Source organism: Sander lucioperca, chromosome 20 (assembly GCF_008315115.2).
Source record: "Sander lucioperca isolate FBNREF2018 chromosome 20, SLUC_FBN_1.2, whole genome shotgun sequence".
Lineage (NCBI taxonomy): Eukaryota > Metazoa > Chordata > Actinopteri > Perciformes > Percidae > Sander > Sander lucioperca.
In genome coordinates, this window is record NC_050192.1 from 11,702,672 (window position 1) to 11,730,295 (window position 27,624).

Genomic DNA, 27,624 nt, shown 5'->3' on the forward strand with positions numbered 1-27,624 from the left:
TGGAGTCGAAACTGTCAAGGTATGACAAAAAACTTTAAGCCTGTCGTATAAGAAAAAAAAAATCACTTATAAATGTAAATAGTAGGCTAAATGAACTTGTTTGGATTAGTATCAAATTAATGATGTAGTATTCATTTGTTTTGATGGAAGTGTAAGAAAAGCCCGAACAATACACTTTTGTATGAAAATGAGCGACACTAGTCCAGATAAATATGGTGTGGTGGTGGCACTCCTCATAGGCGTACATTATTTTCAAACAAAACACTGATTATCTAGTCTTAGAGTTGAGGTGTAGTTACAACTCTGGACTAACTGATTAAATATTGAATGTAAAATGTTGATTCACAGTAAATAACAATCAAGTATTCAGCCAAGCCATTGTATAAATGGGCTATTTTATATTTGCAAATGTAAGCGGGAGCAGATTTGAATGGGTCTGATGCAGCTGATGAAATTAATGATAGTATTTTTATCTATAATTTGCAGGTGCTATGCTTAAGTTTGTACGTAGATGAGATGCTGGATCTTCAGCCAGTCCAAGCACAGACTTTGCACAATATTATTAATTTGTAATAAACATGTATGTCCCCATATGGTTGCCTTGTGCATCACATCTTTTTGGGTTTGTTATATCCTTTCTACACGTAGACATTTTACACATTAAAAAAAAAGGTGAGATTCAGCACTTTCCAATGTTATTGCTTTTTTATTTGACTCAATGTCTATTTCAAAATAACAACATACAACACAATAAAAGGAAGACTACAGACACAAATTATAAGATATGGAACTGCAGGGCCAGGGATCTAATTACCAACCTTCTGATTGGTAGGCGACTGCTCTACCACCTGAGCCATAGCCGCGATTCCTAGTGAAGTAGCAACACGTTACAATGTAGAGAGCCCACAAAAGGTCTATGGACGCACATAATGTGGTATGTAACCACTAAAAGAAAGCACAAACTATCATATGGTAAAAGGATGAACATTTTGATGTGGTTTATGCAGTTTCTGTGCTTAATTTACATTTTGTGGAGATGCATTAATAGGTAAATATAGCGCCGTGGGGACCTGGCATTGTATGGTCCATGTTGTATAATAAAGCATCAGTGTTGATGCTCCGTTCAGTTGTCTGTGGACTCTGAGCTAATCGACTATCTCTGAGCTCCGGCTAAGTGCTAACGTTAGCTCTCTCACCTACACCAACATGCTCCACTTCAGTCCAGTTGGTGGCGTATGCACCTCCAGTTGGTTTGCCAAGAAGAAGACGAAGAAGAAGACTACAACAAAAACAACATGGATGCTACTTTTGAAGAGAGGTTGTGCGAAGAGGTCCGCCGTTACCCACATTTATATGATAGGTCTGTTAAGGAGTGCAACGACAGCCAAATTATGTTAAATTCCTGGCGACAAATCGCTCAAACGCTTGGGAAAAATGAAACAGCCTGCCGTCAAAAGTGGAGAAATGTGCGAGACCGATATGTAAAGGCCAAGAAAAAGCTGAAAGGCGGGAGCGGCAAAACCGGCCGGAGTCCCTACATTATCTCCATGTTAGATTGGCTCTCTGGCTACATCAAGCATCGTCCCACGAAGGCGACGCGGTCACGGACCCTTAACTGTAGTATGGCTGACACCGCGTGCTCGAAACCCGCACAAGTACGCAGCTGTCCGTGGAACGCGGAAAGTATGTCCACTCAAATAAAAAAAAAAAAGAATATGCAACTGTTTCGATTATAATTTAATAGTTTAAGTCAAGTGGAAAAAAACGTTCTGGTTCCAGCTCCTCAGATGTGTTTTGTGCTTCTCTCATTGTAAATTAAACCGACTTGGGTTCTGATGATATGTTGTGACTTAATAATTAATCGATTAGGTGAGAAAATAACAGTAAAACTAAGTTGGATGCAGTCACAATCATTTAAGCTCAGCTGTTCTTTTTTCCCTCTTTAAACATCTCATGACATTTTCAATGCAAATAAAATGCATTTATCATATTCATCATTTATAGTTGGTCAAATCAAATTACCCTTACAAAAACAGCACTGGCACAAACTACAGGTGTACTGTGTCTTCTACAACATGCAGGATGCTTTTTCTTTGTCATTTTTTGTTGTCATCTTGTTAATCAAAGGCCACATGGAGGACTTTGTAAGCAAGAAGAGCACTTCCTGAAAATATTCATTTTCCATTTTCGATATATATGAAATGAAGAAAAACTCCATTATCCATAAAGCATCATTAAACAACACAAATAATAGTTAAGTCACCATTAACTAAACTGGCAACCTGAGGAGTAATTTATATTGATAAACAGTGGAACATATTTGGCATTTAGAATTCAAATCAAATTTGACTTACAAAAACATGCTGGCAGAATTCATGGGAAGTTTCATAATTTTAAAATTACCATATGTAGTTAAGTAAACATATTTGACTAAAATCTAATTGCAAATTTTTTCAAATGTAATCTGGGCTAATTATGATTACGTATTTTCTAATCTGATTATGTAATTGTGATGACATGTATTCCGATACTACCCAACCCTGCCTACAACATATATCCTATTTACTGTAGTTACTGAAATGAATGTCCCTATTCTAGAGCAGGGTGTGGTTCAATGTGTCGGAAGATGTAATACAACTGATATTATTGTGCATATAGTTCAGGATTTGAGACTGGTTAATAACTGATGTTTATCTGTTTCTCTGCATACATCTACTGTTAGATCCCCATCTCCCTCTGTCATCCGTGCGCCTCCTGGTTCCTCCACTGAGGTTGATGTCAGCCTGTATGTGGCAGGTGGCCCAGGAGCGGAATGTAGACCAGTATGACAAACTGTCCGAATTCATCATGTTGGTGACAGAGATGGTCCCAGAGCTTCTGAACTACAAACAGAAGACTCAGCTGATCCTGGGACTGAGAGCTCGGGTTAGTGAATGGAGGTATTGTTGAGACTATTGTGGGCATCTTTTACTGTTCTTTCATCTTTTATTATTAAGCAGTCAAAGTGGAGTCAAGAAATTAAATCAATTTTATTTCTATGGGTGCCCCTCTCAAGGCCTAAGTAAATGCATCCATTGTCTAGTTGTCAAAGTATTATTTTGAAAGTTAAGCATGATGTTTTGATTTTGTGTTTTTCAGCTCATCCTTGAATTATTAAAGACGATGGATGAGGTTGACTGTAAAGCTATCCAGGATCATCTTAACACTTTCCAACAGACGACAACAAACCTCATGCATGAAGAGGTGGGTAATGCTGATGACAGGATATTTTACATGACACAATAAGCTCGTTTGAGATGAGCCAGGTCTGCGCAGAATCGATCAACAGCGATCGCCGCCCAATGCATGCCGGTTAGATTTGTGTCCGACTTGATCCTGACTTTCTCTGACGTCATGCACACATGGGCAACGATAACCTCACGAGATCAAGGCGGCCGCAGTTCTGAGACGCAGGCAGCGCAGTTGCTTTTCACCGACTGCAAGACCCAGGCGGTACCAGGGCATGCTGGGAAACGCCGGCCTCTCAGCTGATTGGTTCAGAATCGATTCTGTTCAGATTACGGATCATCTACAGTGTTTTGTTAATTAAAATCAGCAACAGATCGCACATAGCATTTTTGACAGCTACTCTGTCATAATAAAAACAACTGGAGACTTGTGTACAAGCTGATATATGGGTCTGATAACATTTTATTAAATCGGAATCGGACCACAGTGTTTCTGTCACTTCCTGTTCAGACTGAAGGCTGCTTGAAATGGCTGTAAACTGTCCGACTTGACAGCGGACTTTTGTCACCGTCCCCGGCTGCTGCCGCCTGCTCTCGTCCACTTTACAGGCGAGGCGCAGTTCATCTCGAACGAGCCTAATGTCTCAGTGGCTTTAGATGTCAAACAGATCTTTCTGCCAGAGGACAGACAATAGTCTTTAGGTTTTGCTACTTACCCTGAAAGTTATTTTTACTATCAGATGCAGACATTTATAAGCTGTTAATAAGTAGGAGAGACATTTAAATGTAAAACTGATAATGAATGCATGTAAATAAACTTTACCTGGGCTTTATGACAGGACCCAGATGGAGAGGTGGAGACTTCAAAGTCAGCATTTGTGGAGCTGGTTCAAACATTGCTTGAAGACCAATCTAAAAAAGAGAATTTTTTCAAGGTGAGTTTTACTTTTTTAAATGGTTAACGTAATTATTATTTGCATCTACCTTAGGAGTTCATCTTCTTCATAATTCATACATGATTTTTATATATTTCTTTCCTGTCTAAGGAGGTCTTCCCAGTACAGTATGGAGCTTGTTTTGATACAGCGCTGCAGATTCAGGTGTGGGAGTTCTTCCAGCAACTGGAAGAGTTCCTCCCAGTTCCACGTTTTTCACAGGTAGGCAGCAGGGTGAAGATAAACCGACCTTCCATCCACTGGTTCCCTAAATGCTGGCTGGTGATTTATGTCGGTGTAATTAGCCATTGTTAAATAATGTTAGATCCACATAGCAAAGGATGATCTTGGAAGAAGGAGCAGCAGTTTGTGTTTAAAATCCACTTCTTCTTTTCCAGGTGTGCTCCATGTTTGACATTTCTTCCCTTGACGAGGAGTTTGAGCAGTTTCTCTCTGACCCTGAGGATCTGAAGAGGATTTTGCAGCACCAACAGGAGCGGCAAAAGTTGACTAAAAGTACGACTCCGTTAACTCTTAGTATTCTATTTCTAGAATATAAAATTAATGAAATGGTAATCTGGATTTCCAATTTTCTGTTTAATAAAGTAAATAATTAGGGAGTAAAAATGTGGTATCTGAATCCATACTATGAGGGAAAGTAAGAATAGTTTTTTTCTTAATTTCTGACTTGGTACTTTATGAATGACAGCCGGTAAAAAAAAAAATTATATTTCCAATATTCTGTATTGATTTCTCTGTTATCTCCATTTCCTCTGGTTCTGTTAGTGCTGCATTCCTGCCTGACAAATAGCACCACTCTGGTGCCTTTAACATGAATGTTATCCGTTTCTCAGGTGAGTTCACCTTCATGTCAGACACCATCCTCTCCACGCTCGCCTCTAAACAGACTTCAGCGGCTTCTGAAGATCAGGATCAAATAATGGATCAGGGAGAGGGCAAACAAGGCACTGGGAAATCACAGGGAAGAAATCGAGAGAAGTCAGAACAGACAACAGTGAAGCAAGAAAACAGCTGGAGAGCAGAAGATATTTGTGAGGATGATGAAGAGACTGACAACAGTTCCATTGAACCAAACTGTGGGCTGCCTGAGTACGGGCTGTCACCGCTCACTTCCTCTCCACATTCAGAAGAAGCTGCAGAGCCAGGTGATGGAGGTGAGCATCTCTTTCATCGGATCTGATGTTCTGATAATGTGAAAACAAATATAATATGTCGGCAGCAGGCCAGACTCAGGCATGCGCTTGGCTGTGAAGTCATATTGGGACAAAGTCTTCACTCGGCATGTAGATTCTGTTGAGTGAATATATCACTAATTCTCTTGTTTCCTGTTGGCAGAAACAGCTGTTGAAGCCACCTTTCAGCCATCAGAAGAGAGCAGGATCCAGTCCTTGACAGGAGGCAGAGCCGATGTCTCTCTTCCATTCAGCGAGGACTCCGTAAGAGCCAATGAAAACATCTGCCTGGAGTGTGGAAAAACCTTTGCGTCTCATTCCACCTTGAAACAACATCTCCTTGTTCACACTTCTGCACGGCCATTCAAGTGCACTCAGTGCGACAAGACCTATAAAAACCGTAAAGACCTGAACTTTCATTTTCGTATTCACTCTAACCCTAAAGCCTATCCCTGTAGCCTTTGTGAGAAGAAATATAGTTCTAAGGCTGTTCTTAAAGTTCATCTGCGTCGTCACAGCGGAGAGAGGCCATTTGGCTGCTCGTACTGCGACAAGAGGTTCTGGAGAAATGCAGAGTTGAAGTCCCATGTGCGCATTCACACCGGTGAGCGGCCGTATGCCTGTACTTTTTGTGGCAAGAGATTCACACAGCCATATATGCTCACAGTGCACATCAGGATTCATAAGAAAGAGAAGCCGTACCTGTGCAGCACATGTGGTATGTCTTTTCGTAGCTCTGGGGCCTTGCGGGTGCACACACGCAAGCACACAGGGGAGCGGCCTTATCAATGTGACATCTGTGGAAAAGGTTTTACCACAGCTATTCATTTGACACAGCATCGGCGAACTCACACAGGAGAGAAGCCATATTCTTGCTCAAAATGTGACAAATCGTTCCACCTTAATGAAGGACTGAAAAGACACATGAGGATACACACAGGAGAGAAACCTTACCAGTGTTTAACATGTCACAAGACTTTTTCTCAAAAATCAACATGAGGGTACACCTCAAAGTCCACAAGATCATCTAGCATACTGTTGCGACATTTGGAGAATATATATTTAGTGTTAAAGAAAAGCCTGGTTTATTTCTACGCCAGGGCACACTGTTTTGGTGCATTTCCATGACAGTAAAACACCAACACGTATGTAAATATGGACCTGAACACTCAAATGTTACGTGTGGAATAATCTGTACCTTGTGTTTTAGGAGACCATTAGATAATTAGCTCAGTTATTGTAGGTTAAAGACTTCTGAATAAAATGTGTTGACAATATATACCAAAATGAAGGAGTGCTCACTTGTGAGATAGTATGAGACGTATGTGGCTTAGAAATGGTGATCTTTTGTAACATAAGAATGTGAATGAATGTGTCTTTGGCCGGTAAATATATTTTCTTTACCCAACCCATAAACATCTTTGATAAGATTTCTGTGCATTATTTAAGAATTGCAACCAAGAAATGTAATGGGCATGCTATTTTACAGCTGACAAATAACACTACTCCTGTGGAAAAACTGTATAATGGGGACATTATATTCCTGATACAGATATCTTCAATTTTCATTTCTTTGTAGATTTCTTTATAAATGTCTGCGTGTGTGTTTTAAGCTGTGAAATCTCAACAGAAAGTGTGTGCAATAATAAATGTAAATCAAATATGAAATAAGGAAATTCACTTAGGACTGCATACAACATGGCTGATGTCAAATGAAGAAAAAAATGGAGTATATCGCCTCTAGTTTGGGTGAAGTGATTGCACCTGAGGGGGCCGTGACTTGTGAATATGAAATTTAGTGAGTTACAGCAGTGATTTCTTGTTATACGACAGGCTTAAAGTTTTTTGTCATACCGTGACAGTTTCGACTGCTGTCTCTGCAGTCATCTTCAGAAGCGTCACGTGATGTCGCTGTGACGTCTACTGTGGGTGTGATATATTTAGTTTGTGTCATTCCACCTGTGTGGTCACAGCAACATCACGTGACGCTTCTGAAGATGACTGCAGAGACAACAGTCGAAACTGTCAAGGTATGACAAAAAACTTTAAGCCTGTCGTATAAGAAAAAAATCACTTATAAATGTAAATAGTAGGCTAAATGAAGTTGTTTGGATTAGTATCAAATTAATGATGTAGTATTTGTTTTGATGGAAGTGTAAGAAAAGCCCGAACAATACACTTTTGTATGACAGGGTAATAAAAATGAGCGACACTAGTCCAGATAAATATGGTGTGGTGGTGGCACTCCTCATAGGCGTACATTATTTTCAAACAAAACACTGATTATCTAGTCTTAGAGTTGAGGTGTAGTTACAACTCTGGACTAATTGATTAAATATTGAATGTAAAATGTTGATTCACAGTAAATAACCATCAAGTATTCAGCCAAGCCATTGTATAAATGGGCTATTTTATATTTGCAAATGTAAGCAGGAGCAGATTTGAATGGGTCTGATGCAGTTGATGAAATTAATGATAGTATTTTTATCGAAGCATTGAGAACATTGTAAGTGTACAGACAGTTTATTAAAAAGATAGTTTAGAAAGAGTAGCTCCCAAGACGGCGGCCGCCTATATACAAGAACGCAACTGTCTTTATAATCGATCTTTTTAATAAACTGTCTGTACACTTACAATGTTCTCAATGCTTCGGTTAACATTTAGCAACCCTCATTATGCTACCGTTGAAGTGGTGATATTTTGAGCCTTTTTAGTGGTATAATAAGCAATTTGTTTTTACTTTCCCTGTGCCCCGAATACTAGCGGTGTAAGCTAATCAGCGGTCTGCGCTAGCTTGTTTCAAGCTACAAACACATTCAATTAGCATGAAACATGTCCCAGAGAGCGATCGAGTGGGTACACATCAGTTATTAACCCCTAGGTTCGTTTTGTGCCGGAATTGTCCTTTAATATGGTTAGGTTAGGGTATATCGACAAATACTGCATTCACTGTAGTCTATTTAAAGATAGTATGTCCCACTTTAGACATGCTTATTAGTCTTAACGACTACTTGAAGTGCTTTTACATAGTACAGGAACCATTCACACACATTCCTACACTGTGGCCAAGGCTGCCGAGCATTTTGGGGTTCTGCATCTTACCCAAGGACACTTCGACATGGGACTGCAGGGCCAGGGATTGAACTCCCAACCTACCGATTGGTAGGCAACTGCTCTACCACCTGAGCCATAGCCGCGATTCGAAGTCAAGTGTAGAGAGCCCGCAAAAGGTCTATGGACGCACATAATGTGGTATGTAACCACTAAAAGAAAGGTAAAATGGTAAAAGAATTCGGTACAGGATGAGAATTTTGATGTGGTTTATGCAGTTTATGTGCTTAAATTTAAATTTTGTGGCGATGCCCCTTTTGTTTTGAAGGACTTGTTGCGGTGTACCTAGCAAGGTCGACCACAATTTATTCGAACAGCGCATGCATTGGTTTAGCAGAGCCAGAGCCGTATATAGACATTATTAAACGGCTCTAGGCAATATAGTATAATAATATATGACCTGCACAAGTAGTCTTCCAAAACAACATTTTTACAATTACAGAATAACTTTCAACTCTGCTACAGTAGAAACTTGACTATGTTGGCAACCCAGTTAAATCCATAGATATAGTTAAAGCATTAAGACCAAATAAGAGCTGTTCAACAGTTTGTCCATTCAAAGGATTTACATTTAAATAGTTGACCCTCACAGAGGATTTAATGGCAAAAAGGCATTTGAAAACAATAATCAGTAAACAAAGGTACTCTAATGAATACTAAACAAATCACTCATTGAACAGAGAAACAGCTATAACTATAACAAATACCCATAACTTACTCAAATAATACATCTGGTGCACAATCAGCTGGAGAAGATAGGCACATGGACCAACATGCTGCAGCAAACAAAGGGAATTACTGAACAGGGCCTGATCCCTGCCTATAATCAGTTCAGGTGTGGCCTGACAGGTTGAGGCTAAGTCCCGCCCCCTAGGACTGGGCAGGAAGGAGGATTTTCTGCAGGTACATAAAGGGTATCTGCAAGAGTTAGCAAATCTAAGCTAACTAATTTACATGCTCCTAAAATTGCCAGATATCAGATACTAATAGGAATAGTTATTAAACTTGTGGTGAATAGCTAGTATTTTCACCTTGCTACAGCCTTGGTTGGGTGATGTAGCTAACAGCAAATGGACTTCTCAACCAAACAATGTATACGGATTGTCAGTTAAAGGCTACCTAAACGTTATACAGTCAGACTATAGCTAAAGTTAAGATTTATATGTAAGCGCTTGATATGTGAAATTAATTCATTGAGTTCAGGCAAACTTGTTGCTAGTTGTTGAAATGTTTATAATAGATAATCAATGTATTGTTGAATGTCTTGAGAGCGCCCAATCCTAGCCACTAGACCATTAGGGAACCAAAAATCAATTATCAAAATTGTCCTTTTTAATCTTTCTAAAGGTTTTTCTGAAGTTCCAAAGGGACAAAATCTTCTGTTGGTATGCAGATTTTCTTGAGCGAGTTCAAAACTCTCCAGCTTCCTGTTGGCAGAAAAAGCTGGTGAAGCTGCCTTCTAGCCACCCAGATGCTCAGAAAGCTCAGTGGCACGAGTGAAGGAACATCTGGATCTCAGGCGAAACAAAGAGCCATTGAATATCGGGACGTGATCCAGTGCTGACATCTCTGCCCCATTCAGCATGAAATGTCTTGATCTTTGTACTATATGTGTAATTGTTGTCTAGCTCTGTGTGTATTTTTCTTTTTATTTCTTCTTTTGAGCGGAGTTGCTCGGGAACGCAACATGAATTTCGGTGTGAACTGACGATAAAGTTGTACCGTAAACCAAAGCACCTCTCTTCAGTGGGGAGAAAACCCACTAGTGTCTCTGTTGTCACAAGACGTTTTCCCAAAAATCCAACATGTCAAAGTCAACAATTTCATCATGAACACTGTAGTCTGATAAATCTGAATAGATTAAAGCTTGGTTCATGTCTTATTCAGGACAAGCTGTTAATGTGTGTCTTCATATCATATCCAAATTGATCGGAAATGGAGCTACTGTAACTACGCCAGGCTATAATGTACACATCCATACCAGGCATTTACATTTCATAACAAACTATGAAAACAACTTCTCTTTTTTTTTTTGTCACACCGCCTGGCAGGTGTGCAGTCATCACCTCAAATGTACCACCAGAGGGAGACTCACACCTGTTATAATCCAACCAAACGTGGACAAACACACTGACAAAGAGGCCTGTAAGAAATTCACTTGCTTAAACTTCCCTAATGGTGTCCCTCCCAGGAAACAGAACTCAATAATTCATAACAGGCACTCATAAATTTCAATGAGTTTCTAATTAGGAGAAACCCACAGTAATTGTCTCTGAGGCAGTTCTAACAGGAGGAGGATCACGCTGACAGATTGACAGAGGATTGAGTCCTTGTGGCAGATTGCCGCAAATCACCCAATTATAAGTAGAAGTCAAACTTTCGACTTTAATGATGATTATTTTCGCTTACTGGATAATTTTACAATCGACAGAGAAAGTAAGGATGGGAGAGAGTGTGTGTGACAAATGTCCCATCCATGAATCTTACATTTTCATCTATACTTTTTCCTTGTATTTGTAGTTGTTGGTGTTGATATTCAGGCCTTTTTGTGAAGCCCCTTATGGAAATCAACTATAGCAAAACTCCATATGTCTGGTTTAAAGTCCAAATTTTACAGCAAATCTGAAAGACGATAACATTGTACAACTGTAAAGATAAATGAACTCATACTTTTCATTAATGATTGCTCACATGCTCTTAAACCTATTACACTATTGAAGCAATTTGTGAAATGAATGTGTTTCTATGTTATTCTCTGCAGCAAATGGTCCAAAATAAACCAGCAATAGTTTTATCGGTTGAAGCATGTAGTTGGAAACTGCTTAGACTCAGACTAATATATTAAAATGTGAAATTATTTCTCCAACAGAATTTTAAGAATGTTTAGAAATAAAATGCTTTATCTTCCAGGGCCAGAATTTCCCAAGAATTTCCAAAGATCGACACCACTCTCATATTTGTTTGTTCTATGTGAAGTTGGAGCCAGGAGGTAATTAGCTTAGTTTAGCATAAAGAGTTGAAATAGCAGGTAAACAGCTGTCCAAAGGTGAGTATGTAAAAAAGGAAAATTTATGTTCTCACACTTAGATTTTCTGTAGGCCTACGTCAAACTATTCTGTCAAACTATTCCTTCAAAGATTTCTTTAAAGATAATAAGATGATGTAATGACATTATATTTTCATACCACTTGCATATTAATTTTAGCAATACCAGGCACGTTTGCTTGACTGAATTACTACCAATACTTTGGGAAGATAAACAACATCAAAGTGCAGTAAAGCAGTGTCATAACAGTAATCACTCAATGGAGTTCATTTACAGCAGTAAAACAAAGGTCACTGACATTCCAGTTCGGAGCGTCTCATGGATATTAGGCACTATTTACTGACAGAGGATAATTCAGTGAGATAACCCTTAAGGACAGTGACTGGTGGTTGTGGAGGGACATCCAGAGGTATTTTGTATGTGTGCAGGCACATGAGCTTTGGCTTGGCAGGAGACACTGGACAGGTGGATGCTCAGCCAGCCAAAGTCCCATTACTTGCTCAGGGGGCAGCAAGTGTGTGTGTGTCCCTGAGTTTGTGTGCGTGTGCATGCATGTGGTAATTACTTTTTCTCTGTGTGTGTGCATGTTTGTGTGTGTGTGTGTGTGTGTGTGTGTGTGTGCGTGTGTGCAGAAAGGGTGATTAGAGATGGGTAGCGGGTGGAGGGCTTGTCAGAAGTTATCTTCCCATCTCATCTCATCATAGGCAGTCTGGCGGATTCCCTCGATGGCTCAACAGCCCGACGCCGCGGTGCTGCTGTCAATCGGGCCGTCAACGCCTGCAGAAATCGATGCCAATCTCCCTCGGTTTCTATTTTTAACCAAGGCTCAGCACCCAGGCCTTTGATAAGGATGCTGCCTTCTTTTGGCTCTCCTCTTTGCCCCCCCCAACCTCTTTCTCCACCCTTGCTGATGAGAGGTGATAAGAGACAGACGAGATGGAGCTAAAAGCACAGACCTGCCTGACACTCTGAAAGGCGCTTTCATGGTGGAGAAAGTGATGATTGTTAGCACTATTACAAGCAGTAAGAGCCATACGGGTTGCAATATTATTAGTCAAGACATGATTGCATTTATTGGTCACTTCCATCAGTGGTTGTACTTTTACCACTGGTACTTCTGCTACCACTACCAATAATATACCACCATGACCTTTACGTTGACAAAAATATAAATGGAGCACATATTATTTAGCTTCAGAACTAAAATTTGTAATTGGTAATGGGAATAAAATGTACTTGGGAATGAGAGTAAGTAAGCTCTTTCAGGATGTGACATTGTTTTTAACATTGTTTAAGTATTTTAACATTTTCAGGACAAAAAAATTTCATTTGAACATCAACATTGCCATGACAACTGGGCAAACTCCATCTGCTGATGAAGATCATGTGATATGATCAAAAGCTCCAGAACAGCTACTAAGTTGATATTTTGTTAACTTTAAAAAAAAAATAATTGTAGGCAGTTTGATTATAACATCCTATCATTAATAGTGTATCAAATCATAATGTATCAGTTAATTGTATGTGTTTTCCATATAAAAATTCTGTAAAAAGTAACGACTAACTACATTTATGTGTGGATACACATACAGATGAGACAAAACTCTTTCAAGAGGACAATGTCCCTATCCATAGGCCATGAGGGGGTCACTTAATGGTTTGATGATCCTAAAAATTATATAAATCTGAGGCGGGATTAAACGGGCAAAGACCCTAGGTTCACCGTGTGTCAGTTGATTTTTTTGGTAATTTGATTACTTGCACATTTGTTGGTGAATTTGCGCGAGTACAGTATTACCTGGGTCCTGCTTCATTATGTGATATTATGGCCATATCTTGTAGAAGGTGAGTCAAAATCTAGTTGTAAAACTATTACTTTAGTCTCTAATGTGCTCACATACTGTATTTGCCTAAATAAAGTTGTGTTTCATGAAATTAGCACAAACTAACTGACATACAGAAACCCTTGGGCCAGGTAGTATTCCAGTAGTACTGCTGGGTTTCTGGGTCTCAGAATATAATAAAGCTGCCATTAGCGTGCTGCATTTTCTGTACTACTGTACAAATATCTGCCCAATGTCCCAGGTTACAGTGCCTATAACATAAACCCTGGACGTTTTCATGTTTTATTGTTTTACAACTTTAGGTCAAAGTAGATTTTATGTGGGTTTTTTTGGACACAAATAACAGAGTCAGAGTTAAAACAAGTATACATGTCCTTTATTATGGCACACCTAAATCATTATTGGTGCAGCCAATTGACCTTTTCACAGCCATTTTTGACATGTCATAGCAAGAAAAGCACAGGTAAATCAAATTCCGTTACTATCCCAGTAAGCTGTGACAGTGAGCCAGCACACACAACCTCAACCCTGACACCGAAGGGGGACTTTGGACCCACAGTGTTCTTTCTTATCTTTTTTAAGTATTATGGTTTTTTACTCCAGTAAAGTTTGAGAGACTTGTAGAATCTGCTAAGGAGCATTAAAGCGGTTGTGGAGAGACTTCATGTTTATGTTTTTTCCCTTTAATTTATCACCCATCTGTATATACTGGAGCAGAAAATACCCAAGTAGTATACCCAAGTGTCAGCAACGCAGTACTTTGATTAAGCACAGTACAAGACAAAATGTACTTATCAGCACCGGCTGTTGTTTCTCCTCCTACGCTTGTACTTGACTTCCATGTCTGTTTTCTAGATGGGATGGGATCTCCTCTCACCTACGGACTCGACGGTGCTTTGTCACCGCTCAGTCTATGTTACAAAAGGAACTCCTGGAAAATTAATTCCCTCCCCCTCATGAGCTTAACTTCAGATGTTGCACATTAATAATCACTATTGCTGTGCAAGTTCTACGTCGACAGCAATCATGTGCTGACGAGAGTGAAGTTGTGCTGGGAGTTGTTGAAAATGTGTCACAGATTAATCGTATTTGACACAACCGTGATGGTGAGGAGTGAAAAATGTATTGTTTTCAAAATTTCTAATTCACATCATTAGTTCTACATACATTCTACATAACTGTAGAAGACGCCTTTTTTTTTTTTTTTTTTAAACGATATTTCCTCTGTCAGGAGTCATCTTGCTAATTTGACAACAACTCACAATTATGTGAGATGCGTTTCATGGTTTTAAGTAGAACGGAAACAGACATGCACTTAATTAGTGCAAGTCATGTTAGATGTTTTAACAGCTTCTCCATCTCTGACTTTGATGCAGACACAGCAGCAGTGAGTAGGAAAGGCAGCCTGCTGGTTAGACAGAGCGTTATGTAACTGAGAGGCCACATGTTTGACCTTCATGGCACGCAGTGTTCAGCAACAGCTGTGTGTTTTGGCACTTTTCCCTTGAGCAAAGTAACCCTAACTTGTCTGAAGTTTATTACAACACAGTCCTAATATCTGAGATATAATAAAGAATCATGTGTTTTCAGTGTAAAACAGAAATAAACGGATCCACAAGCTTTGGCTATCATCGCCATTTACTGTAGCCTACTTTGTGTGAAATATCTTGTAGCGTTTCTTTTAGTGCTTGTCTATTCTGCTCTGAAGTTGTTGGCATAACTCGATTCAAACGTTTTCCCCCTAATTGGGTGTTTTTGTGGATGCCGGATTAATCAGCCGCAGGGTATTTAATGTTGTTTGGGCAGCTGAGAGGTAATACAGCCAAGCCATTAACATATCATTAAAGAGTCCTAAGCACGGTAATTGCAGTCAGAACGCTGACGATACACTCTCATTAAGTGGACTCTGAGAGAGGAAAAGTGTCGTGATGGCTTTTAGAGAGATGTTGAGAAAATTCTGTGTAACTCAGCACACACTTGTCACAATGGGATGACCACAGGTCACACTGTGTGCAGAGATAGTTTCCAAAATGCCATAGGCTTCTGTTGAGGCATCCAAACTTTTATTATTCAGAGGTTGCAAAAACAATGAGGGTTTTAGCAGGCATGGCCTGGATGGTAGTGTTGGTACATCCATCCCTTTGGTCCTGACTGAAATATCTCAATAACTAGAGGATTAATTGCAATTATATGATCCCAGTCAAGGGAATCATACTGATTTTGGTGATCCACTGACTTCTTCTCTTGCACCACCAGCAGGGTAACATTTTTGTTTTGTTGTGACATGTCTCAACAACCATTCGATGGATTGCCTTGAAACTTGGCACAGATATGGAGCCCAGACGATAATGGTTTTTCCTCTAGTGCCACCATGAGGTTGACATTTGGGGTCAATAGATGGATTGCTGAAATTTGGTACAAACATCCATAACTTCCTCAGGATTAATTGTAATAACTTTAGTGATCCCCAGACCTTTCGTGTTGCCCCTCATCTGGTCAAAAGTTTATAATGTCTAATGTTTGGTTTATGTCTAAACACCTGCAAAACTAATGACAATCCCATCAGCCTCAGCTGTACTATGTGTGAATGTTAGCATGTTAACACTTTGAACTAAGATGGTGAACATGGTAAACTGTATCTCTGCTACACATCATCTCTAGCATTGTCACTGTTTGGATGCTGATGTTAGCATTTAGCTTTAAACACCCCTGTGCTTAAAGGTCCAATGTGTAGGAATTTCTCCCATCTAGCGTTGAAATCATACATCGCAATCAACTCTCTCGCACCACGCAGTTCAAAGTACATATTACAGCTATGGTAACCTTCACGCTTCAAAAAGCCGGTCTCTTGCTCTTTTCAATATCCTTTTTCTTGTATGTCCCTTACCGGCTAACGTATTTCAAGATGGCGCATGAATATGGAGTATCTACCCCACTTCATGCGAATGCAAATATAAAATTTCAAGCCAATAGGAATACTTGGAATTGATGGTGGTGGTAAATATTCATGAAAAAGGACAAGTTTGTGAACGGGCAACACAGATTTTGATGAACAACTAAACACGTTACACACTGGACCTTTAAGTACAGCCTCACAGAGCTGCTAGAGTGGCTATAGGCTCTTAGTTTTGTTAGATGATTTTCTACTAGTGTAATATTTGTTTTGTGGAGCAGCTGCCACTTTTGTACATTGTGGAAATTTCCTTCTGGAATAAAACTGGTAATTTGCATATATGGCAGTCAGATGAAACTCAACAACCTGGTGAATCTGTGTGAAAGCCTCCCTCACTGAGGTGAGACGTAAATAAACATGTGGAGACAAGTTAAAGGTGGATTTAAAGATAATTAAACAAAGGGATTATACAAAAGAATGTCCATATTAATATTAGGATGAATTTGATTTTTCGTCTATTTGATTAGAAGCTAAACTTTATGACAAAAACCTCATAATTTGACCTTGTGCATAAAACTTTGTATAATTTTATGAACCTGCACAATAATGTTGACTCATCCTCTGTATCTGTACTTTGCAGGACTCATCTGTGTCAATATTTGACAGACTTTCTGGTTTAATTACAGATTCCCTTTTGTGCACTCGCCCAAATTTCAGGGATTATCCAATTACTGCTTGCGTGCCAACAAACAAGGAGTGCTCTTTGCCTTTCACTAATTGGAATGAGGAGTGGTGCCAGTGCTCAAATGAGAGGGCTATCACTGAGAATTATTGAATAGAGTAAAAAAAAAAAAGGATATGTGGTCTGCCTTGGGCTGCTTGTGGATTTCCTCTGATTTCATCAGAAAAAAGATTCCCCCAGACAACAGCCAGCTGGTGTGTGTAGGCGAGCTTTGCTACCCAAACTCTCTGAGAAAAGAAAGTGAAAGAATCACGCTGTGCCTTTTGCAATTCATCCCATAAACAATCCTTCAGCCCGCCCGCTGTTAGACAACTTTGTGGGATAACATGGTGCAGCCAGAATGACATCTTTATTTTCCTGTGAATCAGTGTGCAATTGTGTTGTTATGTATGGCAATTTCATGGCTTATGGCAGATTAAACATAGACTAAACATGAGCAATTATTTCAATGAGGGGCAGTTGGAATTGCATTTATTAGGTATTTCAGTAGTCTCTAGTATTGACTTATATACCAATTACTATCTACTGAAGCTTATTTACAGTTCAAATTTACTGCTACTAATAATGTTAGATGTATTACTGCCACATTCCTGCTGCTCTCTCATTGTTTGTACTCCTACATGACGGGCTCATAAATGAGTCTGCACTCAGTTTTTTATCAAATCCAGTGGGAGATTTGTGTTAAACAGCCTGACTTTCAAGAAAACACCTCATGTGTGCATTAGTGTGTACATTTGGGGTGTGCCTGTGTGTGGCATTTGGAACACACACACAAAAAAGCAGTTTGACAGACAAATGAAACAAGAGATATGCAGCAGGTTGAACAGGCGTGATTCATAATTTATTGAGCAGCACTGACGTTACAACAGGGAACAAATGAAGCAGAGAACACAAAAGAGCATTATTTATTACATAAAGAAAGTGTAGCCTGAGGGCGGTGGATACAATAGTACAACGCTCATACATTAAGCCTACTGTACACAAACACACTACATTATTGCAGCTGTCAGATGAAAAACCCCCATTACTCCAATTCTGATGAATTTCATGTTTTTACCTGAACTTGAGGATTATGTGACCTTGTATAACTCCATCAAGTTTCATAACCTGAGGACTCCATTGCATGATTTAAAAAAAATGCATGGCTGTCAAAATGAAAATAAGGCTGTTTTATTTCGCCGAACATTTTGACATTTTAGAAATATGAGGTTTATAGCAGTCAGATCAAAACCGGGGGAACGCTGGGATAAGGCGTACACACCCTCGGGCGAAAAAACAGAGGATGGCAACAATCTATTCAAACACAACTTCCCCTTCATATGCCAGAGCTGTTTTAAATAATGCAGGCTCTTTCCCACAGATGCCACAATGGTTGATACCCACCTTTAGATTCCCATGGATCCCCGCTGGTCCAGGATCGAATCCTCTCTCAGCCTCCTCTTATGTGTCTTTCCTGCTCTGCTATTCTCTCAGACCTCCTCATGTCTCTATAAAGAACTCTATGTAGGAGTGAGAACTTGAAAAATAAATTGAACTGATAATGCAAGCAAAAGAAACTTCCCATCCCACCGCGCTGAATATTAGATCATAACAACTTACAGCCTTGAATAAATCATTAAACCTCAGCAGACCATATCTATTGCAATTTCATCTTGAATAATTATCCACCTCATAACAACGCAGAAGTAATGTCACACAATTGCAAGCATGTGTCACATTCTTGTAATATCCCAGGATTACAAAATCAGCTTCTGGTTTCTGACAACAGTCCATTTAGGCTTTATTCAGATTCTGCTCAGGAGGAGAAAGTGAGGAGCTTTTTTTACAGAAAAAACAAACAGGAGGTTGACATTTAAAGTCAAACCCCACAGCACCCAACTGGACCCAACGGGAGCAGGATCATTTGAATATCGTGCTTAATTGGTTGACACTGAGTTCAGTTCAGGCATAAAGTTACTGCTGATAAATACCATTATTAGCCATTTAAGCTTGCCTGGATCTAATTTATGAGTAGACAGGAATTTAAGGGGTTCACACTGAGCTCAGTTACACTTCTCAGTCTGGTGCTAAAAGCTTTAAAGGAACAGTGCTGGTCTGAAGAGAGTCCTTATGTGAGCATATAAGCTCATACACGCATATGTGAAATGAATGACCAAAAACAAGTGTAAATGGGAATTTACAAAAAAGCATATAGTCACTGAAAAACCACAAATCTCCAAATGTTTGTCAGCCAATAAGCGCTAAAAACCCACTGTACACTACCTGTGCAGCACCAAACTGCAGACGGACGCAGTTAGTGACTAGCTGGTGAACAAAGTGCCGCATTTAGCAGCTAAAGGGACATATATTTCTCTCAGGAGTTGGTGGAGACCAAAACAGAGCTAAAAGTTGAGTAAATATTGAACTGAATTGAACACAAATGTGATTACAAAGCTGAAAACTGGACACAGGACAGCAACAGCATGTGGAATTCATATTTTTGATGTGCAATAATTCCAAATATGTCCAAAACTGTGACTTTGTTTGTATGAAATGATTTATGTGAAATGTGTTTCATGTGTAGTAAATGTGCTTTATTTGTAAGAGAGGGTTTATTTTCACACTTCTGTAGGTTGGTGAAAGTGTCAAACGATCCTGTAACAGCTTTCTGTATGTTCTCACCTTCACTTTATGGGAGAATAGGTAGTCCCTTCAGATTCTGGACATTATTAAACAACATTGATGACCTACCTCTGCAAGTTGTTCCATCTAAATTGTGGCATCCACTCCTCCTGATCTCTATTTTGAGAGCTATCCAGCTCCAGTTTTGCACAGCGACCTCAGGGCAAAGGATTGAGTTTGAAATTCAGGGCACGTGCAGCCAGCATGCAGGTGGAAAGTAGGTCTGTTCACAACTTCAGATTTGCTCAGATTGATTAGTTAGACCACACGTAGCCTACATCAACATTCTGCTCTATTGTCTTAAAACCAACTGTTCAATTAAGTATAATAACCATTTAATTAAGTCATTAAAAAAAATTTTCACATTACAAATCTGGTCTGAAAAGATAATCTGAAACAGTAGCCACTCCCTGCAGTGAATACCCTGGACTATTTTTTAACTGTGTGCATATTCTTGGTAATGGGCAGGACCATTGATGTGAACATGGCAGCTGTCATATCCACGGGAAGCTCGCTGTGTGTGTTGGCCAGCGCGTTGAGCACTCACCGCGTGTTTAGTGGCTTCTACTCCTACATGAACCCATCTACCATCACGTAGGAATAAAAAGCCATAAGACACAACAGCAATCTCACAGGAGGGAGGAAAAAGAAGGAAGGAGAAAGGGATATTAACGGAGGAATCCGCATTGTCAAAAAAAGGAGGGATTGTGCTGTCATCAGGAAGGTAGAAAGTGTAGAAAATGATCTCCAAAAAGGAAAGCGAACAGGGATAGCATGGTTGTGGAGAAAAGGTGGATTTGAAGAGGAAGGGAACAAGGGAAGGAGAGAGAAAAGGAGATGATTTCACAGTCATTCGATAGTCAGAGCTAACCCATGGGTGATGCAAGTATTGACAAGAACATGCCCTCTGTTTGTCTTTCTCTCTGTTTGATTATGTGCTTCTGAGTGCAGCAGATGAATATGTATATTCCTCTGTGTGTAAACTATATTTAATATGCTCGAAGCAAACTGCTCTGATGAACCTAACCAAACTCCATCTGCTCGTTTCTAAATACACACATTTTCTCAGTCTTACAGGCAGCTGCACTAGCTTTAATATATAGTTTATAGCAAATACTAACTCGTCTTTCTTCAGATGCTGCTCAAATAAATATCTATCCTTTAAAACTGGTCGTGCTTCTACAGTAGTAACATCCACTTCATAGTGTCTGTTCACAGAACTCCTGCAGCAGAAAGACAGTCACGCCTGTGTGTAAAGGGGTTACAGTATGAGTGTATGCACGTACAAGTCAGGCACGTCCAGATAAATATGTATGACGCCAGCGCGGTAGGTTTCCTGCTTTGTATGCTAATGATCTTATACAACTTTAATAATGCAACCGCGTTGCACTGAGGGTGGGTGGAGGTGGAGGAGATGGTGGTGGGCCTACACACCGAAGAAAGGACCTCACAAATTCCTCACAAATCCTCCGTGAGGCCTCATGAGACGAGGCGTGAGTAGCGAGGTAACAGATTACATTTAATCTGACTAATTAAGTTGCCAAAAGGCTGGATTTTCATGCACGATTTCACAAGTGTAAAGGTTGCAGCTACCCTTATATGTATGTATTTTAGTTATGTATTTAACACCAAAAACATAATTTGAAAGGCTGTTATGGTGCTGTTCAAATATAAGAATTTAATGCAATTAGGTGATTTCTATTCTATGTATATTCATGAGGATTATAGTAAATAGTGTAATCCATTGCATCAGTTATGGAAAGTAACTAAATTAATTTAAGTACAATGCCTGTCAACTGCACTACATTTAAAGGAAAAAATAGTGTACTTTTTGGCTCCAAAACATGTATTTGTCAGCCTAATAACACTATTAAATGAGCTATTCTGGATAAAGAGGACTTTTACTTGTGATACTTGAGTAGATTTTGCTGATACATATGTACATTTACTTCAGTAACATTTTGACTGTGGGATTGAATTTCTTGCCACTTTTTCTTGAATAAAGCAATGCTTCTTCTACCACTTAACTGCTTTACATATTCCAGGTTAAATTAGTAATCTAACCAGCAAATTCTTCTGTAGTTTATCTAGTGAGACAAAGCACTAAGCAGAGGCTTGTCAAGGAGAATAGTGATGGAAAAGATTTTAGTTTGGTTAAACAGAAGGAAGTATGATGATGGTGTATGTTTTATCTGCGCACTGTGTTTTCCGAAACACTTCCTTGTGTCAGATGAACGTGGTCAGCAGCGTTCAGTTTCCCGGTATTGTAGGTCTCCGCATCAACTCCTGAAGCATCCTGAGACAGAAACAGAAGAGAGGAGACGTGAGGTGTGTTCCCAGAATGAGAGTGAAAAACGTATTACTCCACTGTGGCTGTTTGGTTATTTATTGAGTCAATTGTATGGCTTTGTTATTGAATTAAAGGCCATTATATTTTGTACCTCCCTGGAAAACATTTCTGATAGTTTCCGCTGTCAATCTTTAAAACTTTTGATGTCTTCCTGAGACAGTGTGAGGTCTTAAAGAGGTCATACAGCGGTTGTGCAGACACACACACAACTTACAGCTTCAAACAGCGATTAACCACAAACCAATTACGTCCCTTGTTGAGCGGCAACTACTTCTTGATGACTAGTGCGGTTTACATTGCCTAATGAAAAGTTAATACTGAGCACATTCCTGCACCTGCTAATGTCTCCACTGAGGTGAAAATTGTTGACAGTGGGTGAATTCAGCATTAAAACTATGAAGCATATGGGTAAAATACTTTATAATCTGCCTCTAAAATACTGTACCTACACATTTTGCAGAAAGGAACTGACCACCCTCATGGACACATTTTTTTTAGCTTTATAATTTACCATCTAAAAGGCTCTAGAAATAGTTTAGGAAAACACTCCACACAATGAGCTGTGACATCTTCATTGAAAAATGATTGATTGGGCTGCCAGGGAGAGAGGCTGTTTGAGAGACAGATCACTCAAACAGCCAAGCTGTAAAAGCCCAATAATATGATGAATGGTCTATTTACCCAACAGATGAGGAGAGACTTGCATAAAGATTAAACGTGTGGTTTTGGACATGTCCTGGTCACAGAATAGATAGAAATTTGAATAATATGTCTGTGTTCTCTGTCAGGGAGCAAGTTGGAAATGAATTTAAGTTGCTGGTGATTTTCGACTGTGAATAATGCAGCTTGGCTCGTTTATCATATCTGTGTGGATTTTCACCTGCACAAATCCCTCAAACAAAAGCCACCAAGGGCCCACAGAGATCATGAAAAAGTGTGGATGTTTTGGATTTATTCCCTCCACTTTGAACTGTTTTCTTTGTGCAGAAAGAAAGTTTGAGCCCCATTAGCATTATGGCAATACCATGATTAGTTACACATTATTCTCCTTCACTGGATGCCTTTGTGTCTATTTACTCATGTTTCATAAAAGGACCATTTAACACTTATAAAATGCACAAACTGTAAGTCAAGCAACTAATCACTTAACCAAATGATGTCTCTGATGATCAAGAGCGTGTGTTGCTATAGGGACCCTATTTTTTACACATAGCATCTATAATTGATGTGCAATAGATGTAGCAGCCTCAGATCTGATAAGGGCTTGGCTCTGATGGATCTCCAGATAGGCTTTCGTGGAGGGAACAGATGTAGAATCGTGCATCAGAGAGGGATGGGGTTGCCTGTGATCGTTTCCACCCTGCAGCGAACAAAATAGCCCTCATATATCCCTGTAATCTGCATTAGCGGCGGAGCACAAGCCAGGAGACAGCACAGAGGGGGATGAGTAATGGGGCTACCACTGATTTGGCAGGCCTATATTACACCTCAAAACTGAGGCATGCCCAACTGGCGAGAATATGAAATGAGGATATCACAAATGAACATCATCCCCCTAGAAGGGCGAATTGATCAGCCTATATTACACCCAAAAACAAAAATACTTTTCCTATGTTGTTCCTTTACTCCACCACAGGTGTAATTATTATTTTATATATAAAAAAGACATTTTACAAAAAGTCAGTTCTGTTAACAAGAATGTTTTGGAGGACTTGTTGTCTATGAGTGTAGACATCAGCAGGACAACATCTTTTGTCTGTTTCTTCCCAACAACACCACTATGGTTAAGGTTTGGTCAGGTTTAGGCACAACTTTAGGTTTAAGGAAACACTCTGGTTGGTTTTAAAATAAGTACTTTGTTAAGGTTAGGGGAGCTTTGTCATGGTGACAATAATAAACACTTGATTAAGGTTAGGGATGATCGTGGTCATGCTTTTAAAAAGACAAATGTTGGCTGTTAGTTGGTTTGTTGAACCATCCATCCACCCTGAACGACCACCAAGCAGTAATACCCACTTTAAACTTCTCAGATGCTTTTAAATAACTGTTTATGGTCAGAAAGCAAAGATTAGAGAAAAGTCCAAAAAATAAATACAGATTTCTGTAGCACAACTCCGACCCCTAGGCAGGGAACCCCTGACTAAACTACCTAACTGTATATAAAGTAGTAAAACTAGCTCCACCTCAACCAACTACAACAATAAAATGTTACTTGCATCAGTCTAATAATGTAATGTCACAGGTGCCATTTTTCTGCAAAACTAGTGTTTATACTTTTTTAAACTTTACTTTTAGCTGGCAACACTAAAGTAGTTGAGTATCTTTATGTGTTGGTACTTTTAGGGTCTGTGTACATCTGGCTTCTCTTGCCTGGCACATTTCTGCTCGCTTTCTATTTCTGCCCAGTTCTCAGTAGGTTGTGGGATGAGTAATGACCTAACATTGCTTTGGCATCTTCTGTCTGTATTACAACCAAAAAAACAGCCACGAGCAACTCTCTGACTGGCAAGAGCATGAACATGAGCCCAGAGTCAAGGCAAGGAACAAATGCTTCTGTCCGGCAGCCACAGTGGTGTGCACATCCTAAAAAGAGTCACTTCCAAAATAAAGTGTATTTCACACCAGACCCAGAGAGGAAATGCAATTAGTTACAGCTACTTTATGTCTTTATAACTATTTTACTCCTCCTTCTGAGTCAGCTTTAACAGAGGAGAAAGAAGCAGTAAAGTTATTTTCAACTAAATGTTTTTAATTATGCGAGTAAATTTTGCAAGACAAGAAACTTTAGCTGTAACCCAAATAGAAATCTTTTCATCTCATCACAAACAGAGCTAAATCCTAAGAAGTGAGGATATAAAATGAGAGCATAACAAACGCCTGACATTAAACTCTTGTAATGGCTTGTAACAGGATATGCTTACTTGCTATCTGAAATTAAAGCGTAGATATAACATCCCTTGAGGCCAATCAAGTAGTTATGTGTATATTCTGCTGGGACATTAATGTACTCCCACGAACAGTGTGTTTGTGTGTTCAGTTTCTACATGTTTCTGTGTGTGTGTGTGTGTGTGTGTGTGTGAAAGTATTTATATTTCCTCTCATAATTCATGGTTTCCCACATTAATAGATTGATTCTAGTGCACTCGTGTTTCTATTTACAATTAAAATATCTCATAAACAAAACACACAGCTCAGGGACAGAATACAGTATCTCTGCTTATGTTATTAGTTTTGCTCCACTTTGAATAGAAATGCGATTATCAGGAAGAAAGAGAGATAGCGTGCCGCAACGTCAATGTGGAAAACTTTTTACTTCTTCATCAGATACAACCAGCTCATATAGTCCAACTAGTCCTCCAAACCATCCATCCCTAGAGGTGGCAGGAAATACGACCCACAGGAGCGCCAAATGGTTGGATGGTTTGGAAAAGGGCAGGCACTTAGCCGGTGATTGGATGAACCATCTATCACGTCCGCCAGTGTTGTTTTGAACGAACATTTGCAGCCGTCACACACACCTAAACCACGCCCGTAGCTGCCAGTAGCTCCTCACCAGACCCTGATTGGTTTGGTCGGCTGCCGTTCGGACACAAACGCATTACTTGAAGCCTTACCGCATACCTTGCCGTGCAAGGTATGCGTTTTCCGTCCTCATAGCTTAACCTAGAGAACGTAACGGTTGCGCTTTTAAACATGTACTTAACGTTGTGAAATGGTTGCAGTTTGGTTAGGTTTAACCAAAAAAAACTACTTGGTTATGTTTAGAAAAAGGGCTTTGGGTTAAAATATTCTGTTACATTACTAAACTTCTGGTTACGCACGTGACACAGAATGTAGTTTTGTTTGGTCTGTTAAATTAAAAAAAACTTCGCCATTTACTTTTAATTTCAAACGGGACCTTGTTGAAAGTCCTGTGTTTGTTTGACCCTTCCACCATCCCAACCTGCGGATTTGGCACTCTTAATACTTCGTCATCTTACTTCCTGCTTTCTCCAGCAATAAATAGAGGAGGCCACTAGAGGGTGCTGCACTATAAACCTAACTATGAGTCGTAATTGCCGCTTGAACCAACAATTTATGGTAGCGTTTTTTTTTTTTAATCAACACTGGTGCGGGAAAACATCAGCATATGGTGGCATTAAATTCACATCATGGAGTAATGTGCACATCCACCCACAACTTTTCTGCAGCATTTACAGAAGGATATGTATGTATGTATGTATGCAGGCTGCTGTTGCGTGGCTTTTCATTATCTGAGTGACAAATCAGCAAAATGGAAATGTTGAAAAGCTGAGAATAATCAGAATAATAAGTCCAAACAATAAGAGCAGAAGTGCTGCCTCAGATAATAAGTCCAGGAGGATGAATCGGTATAGCATTAAACCTAATCCTTTGTGCTTTTGATGTTTCAAGGACTTTCATTTGACAACCTGCTTCTACAACAGCAAATTCAGTCTTTATTGAGCTTTATATGTACAACATAGAGGTTCGAGTGTCATTAGGGCATTTTCATTAAGTTATTGTTAAAGTGTGCATATGTGAGATTCCCTCTCCAGTAACCTTTACTCCTGCTGATAGCCTCTACGTTTCCGCTGCTGCTGTTTTTTTTTCTCCCACTGCAGGGGTATTAGAAAATTGCTTTTTCAATTTTCTATGTCTGTACGATAAAAAAAAATGTGCTTGTGGAAGCATTTTGTAAGCGAGTAGAAGATTAACTCCAGATTCCCTGTTCGAGTGCAACATCTGACTGACCTGCAAAAGGTGAAAGGTGTTGTTAATGTGTTGCACTACTTTGTGAGATGCCCTTTAATGAGAGCGTAGGTGTAAGCAGCAGTAGCATTGACAGCTAATTGGATTGAGCGATTATCATTATAACTGTATATTGTGTTGATGTAGCTACCTTTACACTAGTCTGTGTTAAAGCAGAGTTTACAAAAGCCTTAACAGTGATGTAAAACACCAAACCTCCCAGAACTTGATTTAAAAAAAATGAACCAAATAAAGCCTGAATAAAAAGGATAAGGCTGTCCTTTTTGTATTAGTCTTCTGCAATGTAATGACTGTAACTGATAAACTGTGTCACACTTTTTTTGTTTTGTATTAACAGCCATTGTACATTTCTTACTCTGTTGGTTGCCTTTAGCTTTTTATCCTCTGTCCATCTGCTTCATGTTTCGCCTGCTTTCTCCTGTTGTGATTTTACATTATGTTTGTTTTTATTGTTGTTTTAATGACCAGCTTAACATCTGGCCATGGGAGAAATGATTGTGAAAATGAGCCTTTTGGCAAATACTGGCACATCTACAGTGGCAGTAATATTGATCAGTGTGCAAATAATTTGCTCCCACAGACAAGATCAGAAAATACAGATAGACTACTCCAGAGCATTATATAGATCTTTTATGATATAGATGATAAAGGTGTTCTTGAGCTTATGTTCAGGTCACTGAGCAAGATAAAGGCTCACTTTCTTCTTGCCAGTATACGTTCTTCACTGTAAAGAAAGGGTGTTTATTTAGGGCAGCTACATGAAGAAATTATTAATGTTCTAAAAATCAAAACCACCCTCCCAAGTATGCAACAAATCACTCTTATCTGCTCCGTCCTTTCTCTTTCTCTCGC

The 27,624-nt window shown here is 39.4% G+C and overlaps 1 protein-coding gene and 1 long non-coding RNA gene across 7 annotated transcripts in view; one reads left to right on the forward strand and one right to left on the reverse strand.

Moving 5' to 3' along the window:
- Positions 1–1,108: 1,108 nt before the first annotated feature.
- LOC116060185 (zinc finger protein 660-like) lies at positions 1,109–10,150 on the forward strand. Of its 5 annotated transcripts, XM_031313642.2 has the most exons (9): positions 1,109–1,683; positions 2,723–2,925; positions 3,139–3,243; positions 4,067–4,162; positions 4,274–4,384; positions 4,561–4,678; positions 5,017–5,337; positions 5,519–5,536; positions 9,930–10,150. In XM_031313642.2, exons 1-9 carry the CDS (start codon positions 1,236–1,238, stop codon positions 10,028–10,030), a joined length of 1,521 nt encoding a protein of 506 aa, XP_031169502.1. In that variant the 5' UTR covers positions 1,109–1,235; the 3' UTR covers positions 10,031–10,150. The 5 variants fall into 5 exon arrangements, with proteins under 5 accessions (XP_031169502.1, XP_035852184.1, XP_031169498.1 ...); XM_035996291.1 differs by lacking the exon at positions 9,930–10,150 and having other exon boundaries at positions 1,110–1,683; positions 5,525–6,785; XM_031313638.2 differs by lacking the exon at positions 9,930–10,150 and having other exon boundaries at positions 1,111–1,683; positions 5,519–6,785.
- Positions 10,151–17,801: 7,651 nt separating this feature from the next.
- LOC116060180 overlaps positions 17,802–27,624 on the reverse strand; it is a 50,550-nt gene continuing 40,727 nt past the window's right edge. For both annotated transcript variants that reach the window (XR_004107450.2, XR_004896098.1), the window contains exon 3: positions 17,802–21,948. This is a non-coding gene — a long non-coding RNA (uncharacterized LOC116060180). The remainder of the gene's footprint in view (positions 21,949–27,624) is intronic.

Bases quoted from the DNA above. Each gene is read 5' to 3' on its own strand.
- LOC116060185 (XM_031313638.2), top strand. From the start codon at position 1,236: ATGCACCTCCAGTTGGTTTGCCAAGAAGAAGACGAAGAAGAAGACTAC. The intron at 4,385-4,560 runs GTAGGCAGCAGG...CTTCTTTTCCAG, and splicing joins CAGTTCCACGTTTTTCACAG to GTGTGCTCCATGTTTGACAT. The intron at 5,338-5,518 runs GTGAGCATCTCT...TCCTGTTGGCAG, and splicing joins TGCAGAGCCAGGTGATGGAG to AAACAGCTGTTGAAGCCACC.